The 20,295-nt window shown below is 42.4% G+C and overlaps 1 protein-coding gene and 1 long non-coding RNA gene across 13 annotated transcripts in view; one reads left to right on the top strand and one right to left on the bottom strand.

Annotated features, from left to right (window-relative positions):
* Positions 1-2,063: 2,063 nt before the first annotated feature.
* On the bottom strand, positions 2,064-7,127 carry LOC115349849. Its single transcript, XR_003926249.2, has 2 exons — positions 7,019-7,127; positions 2,064-3,043 (listed from the first exon to the last, which is right to left on the bottom strand). It is a non-coding gene; the product is annotated as an uncharacterized LOC115349849 (long non-coding RNA).
* The window catches only part of MARK1 (microtubule affinity regulating kinase 1), a 60,915-nt gene continuing 46,655 nt past the window's right edge, over positions 6,036-20,295 (top strand). For 9 of the 12 annotated variants that reach the window (XM_030034608.2, XM_030034605.2, XM_030034603.2 and 6 more), the window contains exon 1: positions 7,094-7,192. In XM_030034608.2, the coding sequence (XP_029890468.1) occupies positions 7,109-7,192 (84 nt within the window). In that variant the 5' untranslated portion in view covers positions 7,094-7,108. Of the gene's footprint in view, positions 6,486-7,093; positions 7,193-20,295 lie in introns of those variants that run through there. The other 3 variants (XM_030034607.2, XM_030034606.2, XM_030034600.2) reach the window with 2 other exon arrangements.

Below are 20,295 nucleotides of genomic sequence, written 5' to 3'. Positions count from 1 at the left end.
TTGTGGGAGTAATGTGTTCATTTGAACGGGCCATTGTGGTTTAACTGTTAAAAAGTCCAGGAATGCCTGTGTCAGTTCTTGCCTCCCAACATTTTATTCTATCCTGTCATTTTGTCAATTATCTTTAAGGTTATTCTTAAGGTTATTCTGCCAGTTCAGTACAGTCAGCAGAAAACAAAATAGGGGGACTGCTTTGGGGGGGGGGGGGGGGGGCGGGGGGCGAGGGGGGAAGATAAAAAAAAGAAGTACCCAACATCCCAAGCCATTTTAAGCTTCTAAAGTAGTAGAATGACTCAGTAAAAAATGAAACCCAGTCCTCTCAACAAGGTATCTTAACCAAATAAGGTATTATAAAAATATGAAATAAAAGTTGTCCTAAATAAGTAAAAAAATATTCATTCACACAGACATACACACATGCTTAAATCTTGCAGTCAGGAGTTTAGCTCAAATCTTTCTTTCCTTCGTCACCTTAAAATGGGGAAGAGGAAAGACCACTGGAACTGACCCTGCACTCACTGAGGATTATGTAGGGTCTTTGCAACAGTTACGAGACTTCCCTGTTACAAAGTCATTTATTGGATTAACGCGTATCAAACCCTGAAATTATTCCTGGATCAAAAGCTCTTCTAGTTTGGATCAGAATATGCAGTGCTGCAGGATAGCTTTGCACCTTTCTGCATCAACAAGCTCTTGTTGCGCTACTGTAGAATACATCTTTGGAAAAATTAGATCCTGCCAGGGATAGCAGCTCCATTTAGCACAGAGTTTCTGTTTCCACAGAAACCACACCACTGAAATCTGCAGAGGGCAGATGTAGAGTGAGAACATCTGTGACCACTTAGGTTAATTGCCTTTCCCAACTCTTCCCCCACTTCTGGTCTCTGATGGCCCTCTGAAGATCAATGGCAGATCACCAGGCATCTTGTTGCAGGCTTTCTGCCATCCTGCCCCATCTCCCGGGGTTATCGAAAGCTGGTTTTAAATCTGTACCCAGAGGGTCCCAAAGGACTACTTATAGAGAGTCTGCTGTCTCCTTTGTCCCTGGCTTCCTCTCTGTTCCTGGACAGACCATTTAGTCCCTCTGCTCCTCAGACCTGCAGCCGAGCAACAGCTAGGGAAGCTTCCCAGCTTCACAGGTCTAATGCAGTGGTGCGTTATGTCTTGTGTGATAGCCCAGCTACAGCTGTGATAGGAATCATGTAAATACCTGCTTTAAGTAGTTATTTTACTCTTTAACATGCTTTCATAACAAATAAGTATTTTCAGATAAAAGGGATACCAAGATGTTGCATTACGTTACAGGTATTTCCAACATGCTACACTATGTTTTCATTATTATTACTCTCTGATACACAGTCTTTTCTAAGAATGTTAATATTTAAAAAAAAAAAGAATATCAAAAAAGATATTGCCAGTGCTGGTGCATGAAAATGATTCAAGCCTTACCTCCTCTGCCAATATACTTAATCTGAACTCAAGCTACAAAAAGGAAAGCGAGAAAATGAGACTTTTAAAAAGCAAGTTTGAAACCACTATTGTAAGCCACAACAGTCAAAAAAAGACTGCAGCAAATGAAAACAAGGGCTGAAATTCCTGCAGTTGTCATTGCCCCAGGTTTCATTGTGGTTCTACCTCAGTGCTACAGCGGCTTGCTAGTTTCCTTTTTGAAACTCTTCAGATGTGGGAAGAAGTTGGCTGTGGCTGTAGAGACTGGGGGCGTCAAAAGAAAGATGAGGTATCAAAGCTGAAGGAAACAATCGAAACTAGTTATTTTTAGCAATGATTATTAAGAGCCAGTACAGAGATCTTTAGCACTGTAGGACCAATTTATAATACCTTTCTGTTTTTTCAGGCCGTCAGAGACATGCCCAGGGACAGAGCAAATGTCCTTACTAGCTTCTTCGGACCATTGGCAACCCACATGTTTTAGAAGTAGTCTTCCTTCTGTGAAATAGATTTGCTGATACCATTTTAGAGGCCTGGGGATGTGCAAGAAAGCTCTGTAACTACAAAGTTGTACTATGATTTTACTATACTCCTCCCAGAGATCCAGGCTGATCGGTGACAAATGCTGCTTTTATTTACTGTTTTCATGTGAAGTTCTCACATGGACATTCTTATGGCAGTTCTTCATAATGGCATCGAAACTATAAAAATCTTACCCAGAAAATGTGAAGACACAAACTTAACTACATTTAGGGACAAATTTCAGTACAACTGACCTTGAGACAAATTCTGGCCTGTTAAATATATTTAAACCTTTGTTTGCATATACATGATAAGAGTATTCACAAGAGGTATGTGTTCCCATTAAAATGAAAAATAAAATGCTCATTTATTTGGAGGCTTAAAGTATTTGGGTGAAATTATACCTTATTTAACTTTTCACCAAAACTGTATTTCCTAATGATTCTTGTGGCAAAATCAGAGTCTTGACTGTAGCTAATAATATATTCACAAAGTCTACATATATTCAGGTACATATAATTTTGTCCTGTGTCCCTCATGAAAGTAAATAATCTGTGGAGCCCTGTATCTGTCGTTTGTAATGACCTCAGGAGTTCTTAATGCTATTGCAGTCTTATTACATGCAGCTGGAGGTATATTACTCTTACATATTTGCCAGGTCTTTCATTTTGTTTTCCACAATATAGTAGAAGTCCTGCTGCAGTGACGGGCAATAAAGACCAAGAGTTTGCTCTATTTTATTCACTTCTCAGTGGTCACCTGATCCTGTGTTATTTCTGAACCTCTCACCCTTTCACTATTGAGAATTAAATTTGGAAATTGTGGGAAAACGTTTCATTCAAGTCAGCATCTGAAACCGCTGCTACAGTTGTGGATGGGATTCAGTTACTGTTGAGGTGGTGGAACATCCACCCTTCCAGCGCTGAAGTTCAGGCCAGTCACTAAATGAACCGCAGACCATCCGAGGTGGGTCCGGAGGGAGCGCTTGAGCTGGGCTGCTGGCCTTGTGCCGGGCTGGAGGGACCGGGGTTTCTGTGCTCGCCTGGCTGCGCTGCTCCCATCCAGCACATCCCTGCAAACAAAAAGAAAAGCGGCCCTAAGCACCAGCCAGCTGGCTTTGTGGAGGAGGAGGCAGCACACGGGCTTGGCTTCTACAAGGCACAAAGCAATGAGTCCGTTCTGCCTGCGTGCCGGGAAGCTGCAGTTGACTCACTGCTGGAGCTCCCCTTGGGAGGGACAAGTGCCTACAAAGCTGACTGACACCTTAGTTTCCTCACTAAACAAAGTTGTCTAGTCATAAATAAACATGTCACTTCTGGCAAAAAAGCAGAGAATGAGCGCATTTCAGAATAACAATGGCGTAAGGGCTTAAGTCTCGCGCTCTGCATCCTCTCTCTTTGCCTGAACAACCAGCCAGGAACAAAACAACCGGGTGCTCGCCCAGGCTTGAGCAGGGGCCTGTGCAGGTTTCTCAGAGCTCGGGGTAAAAGATCACAACCGCTACCCAGAGCTTTCTATTGACATGAGCCTGTCCTTTTCGCTTCTGATGTGAGGAGCCAAGGCTTCCTCCAGCCCCTCAAAACATGGATCCCAAGCAAAATGCTTCTGCTGGCTCCTCGTTTCCCAAAATGACAGCCTTCCCCTCGCTGCCTCCTGTTTGCACCCCTCCGCGGCCGCAGAGGCTGTGCTGCTGCCACCGTCTGAGCCCTGCTTGTGCTCTGTGACTCATGCTGGGCACCAAGGCGGACTTCATGCTGCTTGAAGCAGCAATAACTTTCTGCATATTTTAGTGCAGGTCTCAGATAGTTTGCAGCATCCTTCTTCCAGGCCATTTTTGCCCTCAGCCCATTGCCATCTCTGTGGTCACCTTCTCCTCCACGGAGGTCCTCAGTCGTTGTCCCTGCATTTTCTCACTCGGGAGAGACAAGAGGCCTGTAGTAATAATGAAACAAAATTAAACTGAGCTATTAAATGAATGAGTGACCTTATTAATGTGAAAGAAAATGATAACAGTAACAACCATGGCCAAAACAACTGCAAAGCAGATCTTCAGATAACAAGAATTACTACATTATTACACTTTTAATTTCTGATGAACCAACATTTTCCTATGAATTACTGACCAAAACATATTCAAATTCTAGGGCAGGAAGTCTTTCTAAGCTTTCCCTTAGTCAGTGGTGCCACTAAACACATTCAGAAGACGTTTGAGTTTACACTCCTTTCTTCTCTGACCACAAGCGCGTACACAAATCCATACCACGACGGGCTTGCATCAGTGGGAGTTTTGACCAAGTAAGGGTTGCAGAGTCAGGCCCCACGATGAGCCCTAGACACAGCCTTGCTCTAATTTGGGATAAAAGTGAATGCATTTTGATGAGCTAAGCAACCAAACTGGGTTAATATCCAGTTTGTCAACAAACTTGTTTTAGCATGCTGGCTAGACCATGGCTGTTTACCCTGAGTAAACCCAATCTTGGATTATTTTGTTCCCAGAAAAATGAAGGACCCTGAAATTTCCCTTGCAGTCGGTAGTGCCAGCTATGTGAAGAGAGGGCTAGGAGCTCACAGAGGCCCTTGCAAGGATTTGGGAGGCTTTGGGCTGAGGACTAGCTGGGAACCTCTATCATTCCAGACAGACAAATCATGCTTGCTCAGAGCAACGTGATGCTGAATGTGCAAAGAGCGAGTCCAGTCACACTCCTTGTACAACGTGGGGATGTTCTCTGCCTGTGCCTGCATCAGCTACGGAGGAAAAGCTGTTTTCCCAAACATCTGGAAAACTCCGTTGCAGGCTGACCAGTGCTGAGGAGCTGGGGGCACCTCTTGAATAACACCAGAGCTAACGCAGCCAGAACTAAATATACTCTATTTAGTGTGTTTACCTATGAACGTAGGCGCATATATATATATTACCTCTCTATATAGGTAATAACTAACAATCCATGCACTTTCGCAGGCACCTAAGGGCTTCCTGGAGATAGACATACGACCCATCAGATGCCTTCCATTTTTCAGAAGGAAGGTCTTTCAGAACAAGGATTGTGTTTGCAGCATTTATGAAGATGTTTACAGCCTCAGCTACAAAAATCTGTCAAAATACTGCAATGGAAATTCAGGCACATTGGTTTTGGTTTTGGTGCAGGGGAGGTTATTTTTTATTTTTACAGATTTAGAATTTGGTGAAGGGTTTGGCTGGTTTTATAGCAAAAGCCGCTGTCATGTAAACACTAGTAACTTCTCGAAGACAAAAATGTGTGTATGGTTCTAATTTTAAGTACATGAGGTCATCGATTAAGCGTTCGAGGACCGCGTGCTGGTCGGACACGAGCGGATAGATGCGTCGCACAGAGTCTCGTCGATCTGATCTCAGCTTCGAGCAGGTAGAGGAGGCTGGCTGGCTCAGGCGCACAAATAAACAGCTCGATGCGCAGATGCTGACACGGGGTTTCACGAGCCTCCAGCAAGTCTGTGACTCGTGGACCCGTAGCCGTGCGGGAGGTGGGCTGGCCTGCCCCACCACCCTTTCTAAGGCCGACTCCTGGTCACGGGCGAGTCCCTGTGGCAACCCACTCGCCAAGCCGCAGCGGGCCCCAGCACACCCGTGGGCCCCGTCCTGCGTCCCTCACGCAGGGGGCTGCGGGCTCCCCAGGCGACTGACTCCCCGAGCCCCGCTGGCCGTCTCCCGAGGGCCCCCCCATCCCGGCAGGCTGAAAGATGCGGCCGGCCCTGACCCAGGGGCACCGGGACGCCCTCCCTCACGGAGCAGCACACCTGCCGCGGCCCACTTCACGTCGGGCCCGGGCCCGAGCCCGGGCCGAGCGCGCCTTCCCGGCCGGCCCCCACCCCGGCTGGGCCCGGCTCGGCGCCACCCGTGACGGGTGCCGGGGCGGGAGGGACGGTGGCGCCGGCGGAGGCCGCCCGCCCGCCCGCGTTTGCCGCGCCCGCCCGCACCGCCCGGCGCTTCCTGCGGCGCGGCGGAGCCTGGCCGGCGGGGCCGGGCCCAGCGCGGCGGGGCGGGGGCGGGGAGGAGGAGGAGGAGGACGGGAGGGGAGGGGAGGGGAGAGGAGAGACGGGGAAGGGAGCGCGGGGCAGCGGCGGCAGGAGGAGGAGTCGGTGCCGCCGCCGGATGCTGCGAGGAGGCGCCGCGGCCCCCCTGCGCTGCCGGCCGCTCACCTGAGCGGGCAGGAGGGAGGAGGAGGAGGAGGAGCCGGCGGCCGAGCTGCGCGGAGCCCGGCGGCGGCGAGGCGGGCGGGAGCGCGGCGGGCGGAGGGTCGGCCGGGCGAGGCCATGGCGCCGGGCGCCTAGCGGGGCCGGCAGCGCGGCAGGAGGCCCGCGTCCCGCCGTGTGCGCCCGGCTGCCGGCGGGGGCAGCCGGCGGCCTCCGCCGCGGCCTAGGAGAGCGGGCGGCCTTCCCCTCAGCGCGCCGGGCGCGGCGCCGCCGCCGCCGCCGCGGCCCACAAGATGTCCACTCGGACGCCGCTGCCCACCGTCAACGAGCGGGACACGGAGAACGTGAGTGCCGCGCCGGGCCTCCCTCCGCCGCGCCCCTTCCCCCGCCCGCCGCCTCTCCCCGGCACCTGGCGGCGGCCCGGCCCGGCCTGTCCTGCCGCCCAGGCCAGGTGCCCGCGGGGTGGGCGGGCCGCGGCCGTCGTCTCGCCCGCCGGGCCGGGCGCTCCCCAGCGCCCGGCCGGCACCGCCGCCTGTCCGCACCTCAGGCTCCTCCATGCGGCGCTGCCGGGGCGGGTCCGGCGCGCTGGGCTCCACGTCGCCCCAGCCCGCCCGCGGCCCCGGGCCTCCCGCGGGGTCGGCGGGCGGCTGCCGCTCCGCACGGCGGCCGGGCAACCGCTTCCGCGCCTTGTTGGCCGGGCCGCGCCGCCCTTATATGTACTCGGCTGGAGCCGGTGGCTGTAGGCGCACACAGGCAGTTGGCTTCGGTCCCCCGCCGGGCACAGGCCTCTAGCCCCCGCGGGCTGCAGGCCGGGCTGCCCTGCCTTCACGCGTGCCCCACGCCGGGCACCCCTGCGCCTGGGGGCCGGGGCACCCACTCGTGAGCCTTCCAGCTGTCTGGTGCTCGGCCCCGTCTCGCCGTCTGGGATTCAGCCGTACTTGCTCTTTGTCTGGTTTGCACCTCGAAGATGGTCCCCGGTGTTGCTGTGGCTGTATTCCTTCCTCTGGTTTGCTTTGTGTTGCGTCTGAGAAAGGCTGTCGTTGTGTCCTTGGTACCTCCCGAGTTGATTGTTTGTATCTTCCTTTGTGCTCTGTTTAAACATCTTTGCGCTCTTCCTCTGCTCCGCCCGGACTTGGTGGAGTAGAAGCATAGTGATGTTCTCCGTTGTGGTGGTCTCCCCACAGAAAATAACCAGTCTCGGTTACGATAGACAGCGTACCTGAGAACTCTTAAAGTCCTGGACCGTGTCTGGTCCTGTCCATCGGTGGTGATCCTTTAAATAGATGGTAGTATGGAAGGTGTGAAATTTTCATCTTAGGTGAGGGGACCAATATTGAAAGAGGTACGTTTGGAACGTGTGCTAGATATTGTTAAATGCCTTTGGGAAGGTGGCAGAAGGCACAGGAGGGAAAAAGGAGTCGTTCAAAATTTAACGCATGCAATCACACCCAACTTCTACTTGGGTGGAAAGTGATCAGTAAGAAACGAAGGAAGATGGCCTGGTGGGTTGAAATGGGTTGAAGAAGATGCTTGTTTGTATTGCACCAACCTATAGAGGTTCTGGCCAACAGTAGGAGTTCATAATGTTTGTTACTGTACAAGCCAAAGCAGCACTGTCTGCTGAATAGATTATTGAATTATATGAAATGAAAAGTGAATATGAGAAGAGGGTTTGGAAGACAAAGGTAACAGAAATGAGATAATATAGTTAAAGAAGTGAAACCCTAGCTTGATGTCTTATTATAATGAGCTTTTAGTATCAGTCGCTCACTGGAAGTTTAATTGACAAAGCAATATCAGCCTGGTTACTCGTTAAAGCTCAAAGCAAGTAGATGCGTTTGGTCTGTCCTTACTCTTTATGGACTGATGAGTCCTGTATTAGTATCAGAACAAAAGCAAGTCCTTGAGGTTAAAATGAAAGTTTAGGTTTAATTAAATGACAAAGTCCAGGTTTGAGTGATATATGTTACTTATGAGTCTCCATTTCAAATATATATAGGAATGTAGATGAGAGATAGATGACAGGAAGGGATAAGAAATATTTATGCATATATCCAGTAATCTAGTACATAAGACTTGCAAAGTACATTTACACAAGGCAAATGGAAATATTCTCAAACATCATCAACTTCTATAGAATGAAAATTTCGGTTGAAGTGTTAGTAGTTCATTTAGAAAATATTATGCTACTTTTGAATGCTCTATTTTGACACCTAGAGATGAGTAAGGATTTTTTTTTTAATTATTATTATTTCAGAGAGTGTATTGGGTATCTAAAAAAACCCAGGTTTGTACAGGATATCAAAATACTCAAAATTGCATATTTGCTTCTGAAAATCTTGGTATAAGTCTGCAGCCTAATACTAATGAATATGATCCTCCAGTCAGATAAACAGTAAAGAGCCCTGCAGTAGTAAGTTCCTAAATCTGCACAAAGTAATTCTAGTGGTGTGATTAGTATGGCATCTGCTGGGTTTTGGAGCAGAGATCTCAAGGAGGTTGTCGCTTCTGCCTGTCAGGGAGCCTCGGGAAGCCCTCTTTGCTACATGTGGTCTCCCTTACGTAAGACCTTTTGCTAAAGCAGCAAACATGAGATGGAGGAGGAGGTGGTCCATTGCTGACCTCCCAAACAGCAGCATTCCCTGATTTAAAATGGATTCTGTCAGGGTGAGGTGAGACTCTTAATTTACTTTTAATGTGCTTTCTCCGGCTAATAAACACTAATGGACTGGGGAAGTGTTTATGCTGATAGGTCTTGATGCACACAGTTCAGCTAGTAAGCTCTGAGTAACTGAGGAGGTAAGAAATTGCAACTAAACGGAGAAGTTATTGGAAAGAGTGAGGAGTTAGAACAGCCTAAGTATGACTGGGTTTGGCCTGGTAAGTAAATCTATCTTTGTAGTCCATATTTCCAATTCCCGAGTAAGTGTATTAGTGCAGCTCTCCCAAGTTCTGCAGCTAATGATGATCTTCAGGAGAGCGCTCTTTTCTTCTGTCTCATACGCGTGGCTATCTCAGCAATGTTGCTCCATTGTGTGACTCTCAAGGGACAGACTGTAGCTCTGTATCCCGGAGCAAGCTGATTGATGGTTCTGAGTACAAACCTACGTACGCGTCCAGCTGTGCTTTGCACGTGGCGTGAGGCCGTTGCATGAAATCATGGGGAACTACCCTACCACCACCACCCCCTGTCTCTTGGCAGCTGCTTTCAGTGCTCTTTAAAATATAAAATAAATAAAATTTCAACGTATGCTTTTCTCAGTGAGTATGCAAGCATGTGTTCTGTCACTTGGGGGAAAAAAAAAAAGAAAAATCATAATAATTTGATATAGCACCTATCATAGGAATATACATTCCTTGAGGAATTATGGGTGTTCCTGGTGGGATGGGTGAAAAATATGCATATTTCCATAATTCTTTGTGCCTTTTATCCCACAGCACACTTTGAAAATAGTCTAGAAGGGATAAGATCATGTAGCAGATTACTTGATAAGGTCTTATCAGAAAGCTGGAGTGAAAGGTACAGGGACTGCTGACAATGGACAAACAACAGGTGGAGGGAAACTGGTTGTGAATCAGTCAGTATGTGTGTAACTGATAGGTCTGTGTTATAGAAATTCACACCTTTTTTTTTCCTTTTTGCTATTCTTTACGTCTCCCAGTGCTGTGTTTAACGTTTCTAGCATATGTCCATAAATATTTTTCATGGAAATGATATTTCTCTTTCATGAAAGCTATGTTTAAGGAAACAGAATATGATTGTCAAACGCTTATTCCTAATGAACAGTTTATTGGGAAACTTGGGGAAATTCATGGGTGGAGGCAGTACAGTAAAGATTATTTTCATGCCTATTACCGGATTTATTTCTTTCAAGTGAGGGGTAAGAGTAGTATTCAAAATAATAATTTTCCTGTGTTTTGATTTTGTACATGTAACTGTTTACAGCTTCCTCTTGATACATTTTACGTGGGCTGTGGTAGGTAATGTTTCAGTGCATTCAAACACTTGCAGTTGGGGTTAGTTTGGGTGAACTGAGCTTCCCATCTCTGCTGAGGCTGCAGGAGGAAAGGGACAGGAATCAAAAGCTTTGAGCTAGAGTAGCTCTTTTGTTTTCATTGAGTTGGTATTAATTGAGGAAAGAGGGGCTTTTATGTTTTTCCCTTCGTATTGTGTTGTATCATGCCATTAAATTGGGGAATGGTTTTCCTGAATTAAGGCAAAAGAAAAAAAAGATGGTAATACATTATCTTAAATGTTTTTGGGGAGCTCTGTATAAGAAAAGACTCATAGAGATTCAACAGTTGGCTCTATACAACTTGCTTTAATAAAATTAATAAAAATGAGAATGCTGTAGTTTGCTTTTTCTGACATAAGGACCACTTAGTCTGGCATAAGAGTACATATATTTTTTTCTATAGTAAGTGTAATTTAATCTTTTGAAGTCATTACTGTTATTTGTGAAGGTATTACTATTTACTTGTGTTGTGGTGTCACCCATCTAGCTAAGTTTTAAGGTATTACTTTGCTTTGTACTTTTCAGGCACATAAAAGTTGGTTAATTCTGCTGCAGAGATCTTGCATGTTTACAGCGGAAGAAGGAACAAACAAGGCAGGAGTGCTGGATGATAACACTGGCCAGAGTTGAGGAGGAATGTGGGAGTTGTGGTTTATCTTACCTAGCCAGTGCCATACGAGAATGATGAAGAGATGTCATGGCAGAGGGAGTTTTAAGGAAGGGTAATACAGTGACCTATGATCATGTGATTTCCTTCAGTATCGTACAAGTAGTTATAATTTTGACACACACAGACCCATTAGCAGGCTAGGGTGGGAAGGGTGATGTCTCGGATGCCAGCTAAAGTGAGTGTGGTTAAGGATGACTTTCTGATAGGGGAGGCTACTAGACAGCTGCATTTTAAAGAGGAAAAAAATTGAACAGGGCAAGAGATGAGAGGATGGAATGGAGCAGTCAGGTTGGGGTAATAATAATTATACCATGTTTAATTTCTTTCTGTTTTTTTTTCCTTCTGGATTTGCTTTTGCACAATAAGAACACATGGTTTTGATTTGGACAGAGGGGGCGTGGGAGAAAGTATCTGACAAGAATTCTTTCGTTCAGTGCCTTAAGCAGAAGAATGGCCTAGTTTCCAAACCTTATGGGTTCAAGAGTACAGCTGTATCTTTCTTATCCACAGGAGATGGGCTTTAGCAAAGTGGAGAATGCCTGTTTTCTTTCCTTGTGAGATTGTTTTCCTTGATCATAAATACACCATTTGGTCATACGTTTGTTTGAATTATAAGAAGAGGGTATGTTCTAATCTTGTTTTGAAGGTTTGTGTTTTCTCTATGCAGACTTTTTGTTTTGTTTTGGTTCAGGTCTTGAGCAAGCTCCGATGTTGTAGGGAAAAACATGTTGAGCTAGAGCATTATGCATGGAGAGAGGAAGGTTCATTTTGTTATGAAGTATGTTGTCCATTTTGAAGTTAACCTTCTGTGTGAATCGTAGAGAGTCATGGGAGAGGTGATACAGATGTTTAGTTTCATTTTCCTTCTGTAAAGATAAATATTTTGGAACAAACAAGTGAAAATGTAGCTTCATGCTTCAGTGTTTTTTCTAGGCATTGTAAAAGAGTATATAGTGTTAAAGTTCAGACAGAGTTAATGCAGTTTGATTGTACTACTTGTTTCATTTCATACTTCATGGGTTTTTTGAGGTTCATAGGTAAACATAAAGTCGGATTGTTTTTGGTTGGCGTTCTGAAAACTGTACTTACATGGTCAGTGAAGTTAAACGCTGAACTAGGACAAGGAGATTATGTTCCATGGAGCCTTGTTATTGGTGGGGTCTCTACCATCATATTTTTGTGATCATGCAGACTTACTGTGTATATTAATATAGCTTTTTAAAATTTTCTAACTCTGCACTTAAAATGTTTTAATCATCAGTAAAAGCAGGGGTTTTTTTTTCCCCATGGCACTCAATTATAGTTGGAAATTAATATTTCTACTATAAATGTGGTAAGTTTCTACCATCACAATTGCTGTTGTTAGCAGGAGCTCCCTCTGCTAAACCTCTAATTGATATCAATAGTTTAAACACAGAAAAAGTAGTAATTTTGTTTTTCTTTTAAGTGCAGATACAGTGATTTCTGTAAAATTATGTTCTCGATCAGTGATTTGTATTTGCACTTGCACAGTATTTTTTTCTTATTCTGAGAACTTAATTTAGACCTAGCCTTAATAACTTACTGATGTTTGAGAGTGAACTTTAAACACTGTTTTCCAGTAGAGCAGATTCATTGAGAAACTATCCTGTAAAAAGGAGAGACAAGTTTACTGTTAATGTGGAGCTAGAAATCTATAGTGCAACTAAAGCCCTAAGACAGATTTCTTACAAACTAGCCTGCTAACAACTTGAGAATTTGAGCAAACTTTTCAAATGTTGTGATATCGGAGCGAAAGCATTTTATTGCTTCTGTTGAGATACTATCTTTTAGTAGCTTCAACCTTTTTTTTTTTTTTTTTTCTTTTTAATATACATTTATGCTCTGTGCTGCCCTCCAGGTTAAATGTACTACTTGTAAGTTGCTGCAGACAGTGACATGTTTCGAATTTAGCTTATTTGTGTTGTGGTCATGACATGATCTATTTTTTTTTTTTGCTGTTGGATACACAATGCTTGCTTTTTGTGGTTGGTTTGGTTTTTTTTAATCTTTATGGAATTTCAGAATCACTGAAAAAAATTTTTTTTTTTATGACTTCACAATTTTTTCTGGGTCTTCATTTTCAAATGTTTACTCCCCTCTAGGTAGTGGTAAATTAAGAAGAAATGTTCTCCATACTTGACTGTTTCTGAAAAAAACTATGAAAGCAGGAAAGTTCCATCAAAACATTCACATTGTTCAGTGTAATGAATATAATGCAACTGAATCTGAGTTTTAATAATAAGCTCTTTCTCCACATCAACTACCAAGCCTGTTTAATTGTTAACATTTTTCTACTTTTTTCACATTCAAAATTAATATTTTTTTGTGTTCTCTCTGCTCAGTGCTAAACTGAGCTTTAAATTGGGCCAGCCGTATTTCATCTAAGAAAGAAAATTTCTCCTTTTTTTTGTTTTTTCTGTGAATAACTTAGTAAAATAGTAAAATCAAATGATTGCTGAGTTTGCAAGGTCAGTTTAAGACTTCGTAGCTGTTATGTGATGATGCAGCTTAAACAGTTTTGGTAAGCATCCTGACGAATCTAAGGTTAAAAATTCCAAGAGGATAAGATGGTCCTTGTTCTTAAGGCAGGCTTCCCTGTGCTTGTTTCATCTTTTTTCTAAGTAGTGACCAAACATGCTATAGCTATCATGGTAAAATAGTTCAAGCCAGAAGCATTGGAAAGTACTCTCTGTGTTTATCATAATCCTGCTTCCTTCTGAACTGAGATGGCAGTTGGAAAAAAAAAAAAGTTTAGTTGTTTCAGGTTTTGGGGTTGCGTTTTTTTGGTTTTTTTTTTTTTTGGTTTTTTTTTTAGACGAGCATTTTGTCAGGGTTTTCTTTATGTATGCTTTCAAAGGAAACACCAACTTATGTTGAAAGACATAGGTTCACAGTTGTAGTAAGGCATCTGCACAGTTAAATTCAGTTGGGCTACAATTAACCTTTAAAGCAATGAACTGGATGTGCTCATGGAGCAGTGCCATGGCTTAGGCTGTAATGATTGATCAATAGAGTGTATTTATGTAAAACCCAAAAGCACAGGTTTTCTGTGCATCTCTGTAGAGTGGAAGATCATATGTAATTCTAAAATTCTCTATCTTACCAGGACAGCTGATCGACTGTCACTTTACATCACTTAAATCATCATGGAAAGCAGGCTGTCTTCTGCTAGAATGAATGCATTGTCTGTGTGTTTTCAAGTTCTTGTATTCTGTTGTTTATTGTATATGGAGCCAGAAAAAAAGTAATTTTCCTTCTTTTATCTTGCCGTTCCTATGCTTGTGAGACACCTTAGGTGTAGGCTGTGGCTGTCACAATGAGAAGTGGTCTGCACTCCACTTGTTTGGTTAACATTATCGTGGCTTACGATCAAGATGACTTTTGTAAAGACTTCTGCTGAGCTGTATTCTAGAAACCTACATTTGTAATACAGCAATACAACGTTTTGGGAGAAAAAAAAAAAAAGGATTTTCTTCACACTTGCATTCTCCAAAAGACTGGCAATATATCAGAAAGAGGACTCTTGATAACAGTAAGCTTTAGCCAGTTTCATTGTTTTAATTTCCAAGCTGTATACCAAATCTAAAGAGGCACTTGCAAAAAAAAATTGAGTGATAAATTGTTCTTTAAATTGTTCAGTCATTTTGAATGCCCAATAAATATAATACCCTGAAATGTGTGTTTGTAGTCCTAATGGTTTCTCAGGTAAGGATTGATAAACATAGTTGAGTTATACTGGGGAGAGAATGAAACATGTTCATGACTTCAGATCAGTGTCTGCCTTGTTCACCATGACCCTAGTGGTGTGTTGACAGTAAGCAGAAGAATAATCCTGTTTTATCTTTAAACATGTGGCCTGTAGATTTCACAAAAATAGGAAAATGTTAATCATGTTAATCAGAGCAGAGAATGATACCCAAACTTACTATATATTTTAATTGATTCAATGTAAAGAGCTTTGTCCAGTTGTGTTGCAGAACTGTATTTTAAACATACACACTTGTGATATGGATAGCTTGAATAATAAGATAGAACTTCATTTCACCTCTGATGAAAGCACTTGTGTAGTACGTCGATGTTCACATACCTGAACATACAGAGTTCCTGGATAGCCCATGGCAGTCTTTTGCAAGAGCAGATAATGATTATATTACTGGTGACAAAGTCTAATTGTTTTTGTATTATAAAGTAATAGTAGTGCATGATAACTTTTAAAATCTCAAGCAGAGACAAAATTAGGCAAGGTTGTTAGAGAGAGGTGATATCTTTCATTAGACAGATGTGGTTGGAGAAGACAGATTAGATTTGGATAGATAGGGTCTAGCACAGCTTGCTGTAAAGGCTCCTGCCCAAGGCTAACCTCGTGGTAAAACCTGTAGTGCCTCTGCTCCGCCGTGCTTCTGTAGGAGGACCCACGCCTTACTCATGATGCAGTAAAACACGCATCTTCTTGTAAGGCACAGCCTTAATCACTGCGATTGAGTGCTATTTTCAGCTCTTTTGGAAGCTTTCCTCCTGGCTTCCTCCTTTCCCCACTGTTGGTTCTTATTTTTTCCATCTTAACCCAATACTTAGGAAGAAAGTAAAAGAAAAATAAAGTAAAACATCTTTGCTTGTCTCCAAGCAGCTCCCTTTTTCAGAGGGGAAAAGGCTATTTATTTGTAATCTTAAAGGTTATCAGGTAGACAATTTTTCTTTAGTCCCTCAAATATTTGACCAATTTCATTTTAAACCTGATGATAGTCTATAACGTGCCATCACAGCAGCTTTATCCTTCCATACTTCCCAATATCCATCTTTCTGAGATTCCATTTACTCATGTTCATTAAGTTGCTGGCCATTTCATACCTGTAATTTCCTACCTTATCACATTCTTGCCCCGCCCCCCCCCTTGTTTTCCCCTACATTTTGCTTACTAACGTGCTTTTGTGCTTGAGCTTGCGTACTTGTTGCCAACTTCCTTATGCTTCTCACTCTTTCTGGGACCTTTTCCAGTTTTGCTCATTTAATGACATAAGCAAAACCAATACAAAGCTTTTCTAAAGCTACATAGTTGTAGCTCCTGTTTATCCTTCAAGTAATATGCTTTTGTGTGAATCCCAAGGAGCATTTTAGTATGGGAATAATCTGAATTGTAAAGTTAAAGGGGGTGAAGAAATGCTTTGCTGTGGGTGGGTTGCGGGGAGTTGTTTCTGTTTTGGGGGCTACTCTTGAAATTATTAGCAAAAAGGGTTGCTATAACTTCAAATAGTCATCAGTTAGACTATGTTTTCTGGTGCATTTCCTTCCCTCCCCCTAGTAAAGTTACTGTACTTTCTTCTCTCAGATAACAGCAGAGGGTAACCAAAGTTTTATAATGATTACTTAGAAAGGACATACAATTTTATAATGTTCTTTGTAGAGAGAGATTTTCTTCATAAACTCAGTAGATGCACAAGTAATTTAACGTCCGAGAATGGCAGTTAGGGAAGCAAAGTGTAGGGCGTACTGCAGTATGTGTGTGTAGCAGCAGTATAAATTACTTGTGCTTAAACAGTAAATATCTGAAATTCCTTTTGAGAGTGCATGCTTGGCTTCAGTTGTATATAAGTATTTTTCTAATTCTTAGATGTTTCTGTCATTACTTAAAATAAGCAGAAGCATAGCTCAAAAATTCAGAGAATCTTGCGCGTTAAGAGTCTGATTTTAGCAATGGAAATTACCTTAGCCTGTTAAATGCTATGTTGAGCTCTTACAGAGGATATGGTTGTTTTCCACAAATGGATTACATGTGTAATGTATTTACTCATATCTCTATTCCAGATAATATTATCGATTGAAGGTAATAGAATTCTTTAAAGCATTTGGGTTTTTATTTAGTAATTTTTTTCCAACTGTAATCAGATTTTCTTCTCCCTGCAATTATTACAGTAAGGACTGTCTACCAGAGGCTAAAAAAAAATCAGAAAAATGTCATTACTTGGTGAAGGACTAAAATAGTATTTTCTCCTTAAGATCAGACTCCAGAAGGAATAACAATTGTAATCATTCGATACAATGAGATGTATACAGGAAATATTAATAATACTGTCTCTGAGTAGTCTTTACCAGGCATACCTATGTATAATAGCTTTTCAATTTTGCTTTTCTTAATTTGATATTAAATGAACAAAGCTGGCTGCTTTTTAGAGTTCTTTCTTCCAGTGATGGACATAAGATGCACATGAACAAAGAAAATTTATGAAAGCACTTCACAATGAAACTCTTGCTCCATCTACTGCATAGTCCAGAGAAATCTTATCTGCAGAAAGTTGGTATGAGCAATGAGGGCCGATCTAATATAGATGCTGCAATTAGTCAATGGAAGACATAATTTTTATCAGAGAATGTATGCCTACAGCAGTGTTCTTAGACAGGCTAAGCGAAATCTAATCCCTCAACCTGTGCAAAGCAAAGTAGACTGATAAAATAAAAACTGCATTTAAAGGTCCTTTTTAAGAAAACTATTCTTGCTTATCCAGTGATTGTAGAAGTGTAGCACTCATACCAAAATAAAATTTGATGTTTTCAAAATACTACAAGATAAAATATTGATGATTATTATTATTATTGCTGTTGTTATTTGTGTGTGTGCAACCTTTTGTAAAACTTTATATTTTGGTATTGTGTACAAGCTTTTTCACCATTACTTGTTAAATCCATTTCCTAGTTGTGTGTAATTTTTTGTTTAAATAGTATTATTTTCAAAGTGAGTGGTGTCAAGCCTTCTGGAGTAGCATGGGAGAGACAAGCTGGACTCCTGTATCCATCTGTTTGTTTTCATTCCCTTCACATAATAATTACTAACCTGAAGAAGCTGAATTAAATATAGCACTTGACTATTAGACAAAAGTTATTATGATAAAGTGAAATATTAATGCTGCGTGAGCCATTTTCCCAATATTGTCTTGATTTAATTGAAGATGTTTCTAAGACTAGGTCAGTGGGTGACAGAAAAAAAGAAGAAAGTAAACCAGGAGACTGTCGGGTATATTGGCAGGTAATACAGTTGTCATATATTGGAGTTAAGTTTACTGCCAGATAATTTCTGAGAGGGAGTAGAAAGCTGTGCCTGATTGCAGGTCAGCTATTGGGTAGTAGGAAGATGATAGAAAATGAATAGATTCTTTGTTAGCTGCCTGGTGAAATGAGAAAGGTATTTAATGCAATAGCTCTCATCCCCTGGGATTGGAAGGGTTCTAGTTGGTTTGGTAAATTAAGGAATAAAATTACAGATGGAGTTCCCAGTGAGCCTGTGATAATTTAGGGATCGCAACATTGCATAAGGGGATATGTGATCCTTGGTCCTACAGTGCTGTGGTTTTCCTCATCTCTGAAGAGGCAAGGAGCATCTTAGGACTGTCGGTGGGAGAGGGACCATTGGCAGGCTGATGGTGGAAGAGAGAACATAACATTGCTGTCTGACCCATCCTAAAACTTGGAATAATTCAGTGATGCCCATTTGAAATCTGCATAAGGATGATGCTCCTTTAAGGTTTTGAGGATGGATTCCCAGTTGCTGGTAGGGAGACTGATAGTCCCTGTCACCTGCTGACATTGTCTTTGGGTTCCCATGACTTCTCTGCTTTCCTGACTTTCCCTTCCTTCAGACTGAATCAAATTAATTCGTGTTTCAATATGAAACAGCATCTGATTAAGTAAGCCACCTCAGTTGGGGTTTTCCAGACTGTAAGACACATTGCTCTTGTGTTATCCAAACTGTTTTGATGTCCAGCTCAGGACAGAACCAAGAGTTGCCACTGCTAAATAGTAAGTTGGAGGCCACCATTGGCTGCTACTGGTTATTTGCTGTATCTCATCATCTAGATAAAGAAGTCTGGAAATGCCTGACTTTGACAGCTTGCAGGCTGGGGTACAGTCTGAAGACCATTGCTGGGGATCTGGGATTCCTCACCCACTGATTGTCAAGGACTCAAGAGAGAAAGTCATACTTTTTTTTTTTTGTTGTTGTACCTTTTTCTTATTGTTGGATTGGCTGCTTGTTTTAATGACTGTATTCATTTTTAATATATATTAGTTTTGTTCAACCCTTTAATCATAGATTCTTTGGCTTGTATTCTTAAGTTTTAACCATACATATGGGTACATTATTTCCTCCACATTTTCTTACCTTTTTATTTTAATGGACTGGGTAAATCCAGCATCTGTTGTTTTTAATATTTTCTTTATGTCCTGTGATGTTTTTTCTTTTGCTTCCTTTGCTGACTTATCTAACATGGACTATTTCATTTGTTAGTTCATTCTTTTTCTTGTGCTTGGTTTTACATCTCAGCTATACTCACACATAATTTCTGTTTATGATATGAATTCAGTACATTGACAGGTAACCATGGTATATGTGTGTGTGATTGTCAGTATTCATTATCTACTGTATTACTGGATCTGTCAGTTTAAAGCGTATAAAGAAATATATTTATTTTTCTAGCTATATTACATTGCAAAATATTTGAGGAGTATTGCTCTTTGCTTTTTTTTTCCTTTTTTTCAATTTATCTTCCTAGTTGCATATATTTCTAAAGTGCTAAATTATGGTAGTTTGTGGTGATAAATAATTTAAGCCCAAAGGTTAAAATAGGTGGTTGTATGAGTTTAGAAACAAGGGGCTCCAAGGAGATTGTAGTCTGAGCTCTGCATAGAGCACATTCTTTGATCATAAGATATGAGCTGGTCCAAGGGGCATACAGTGTTTGGATAACTTAAAGTTAAGCATAAATCTGTGCAAGGTTGGGAATATATTTGCAAAGTTGAAATGTGGTATAGCATTATCCACATGAAGGTAAATAGTTACTACAGCCCAACTGAGGACATTTTATTTGATCTGTTAATTAACACTTACATGAAAAACAGGACACAGAGCATTCAGCAGAAGACTGTCTTCATTTTGCTTTATTTTTTTTCTTTCAGTTCACCATGTCCCACTATACCAGCTGGCTTGGATTCATCATCATAATCTTGCTCTGTGTGTAAAACATGGTTTACACTTTCAGAAGACCGACTAAGTTTAGTGCTGTCCTTGTAACTTGATCTACAGCTCCTACCATCAGATCAGACTCAACTAGACTGTTTTCAGTAGACAAAACCACTGTGACTGAATGCTGCTTGAGTGCAGGCTCATTGGTAGAAGTGTCTTACGCCATCTCAGGTGCTTCCTCCCCTTAGGAGGGTGGCTGGTTTTCCTGTGCCAAAATATGCATTACCCCTCAAAGTCAACCTTTGTATCAATGCTTATGAAAAAAATTAGTCTGCAGAACACTAAGTCTGATTATATCCTGGCTTAAATATTAAAACTGCATCTCCTTGGCAGATGGATCCAGTAGGCACTCCGCACTTCAGTCTTCTGAGGAAAGACTTGTTAATGACATCAGAAGGCCTTGCTGCAGAGAAATGGATCAGAAAATATTATCAAGC

This window comes from Aquila chrysaetos, chromosome 13 (assembly GCF_900496995.4).
Source record: "Aquila chrysaetos chrysaetos chromosome 13, bAquChr1.4, whole genome shotgun sequence".
NCBI lineage: Eukaryota > Metazoa > Chordata > Aves > Accipitriformes > Accipitridae > Aquila > Aquila chrysaetos.
This window is presented reverse-complemented; position numbering and strand designations above follow the sequence as displayed.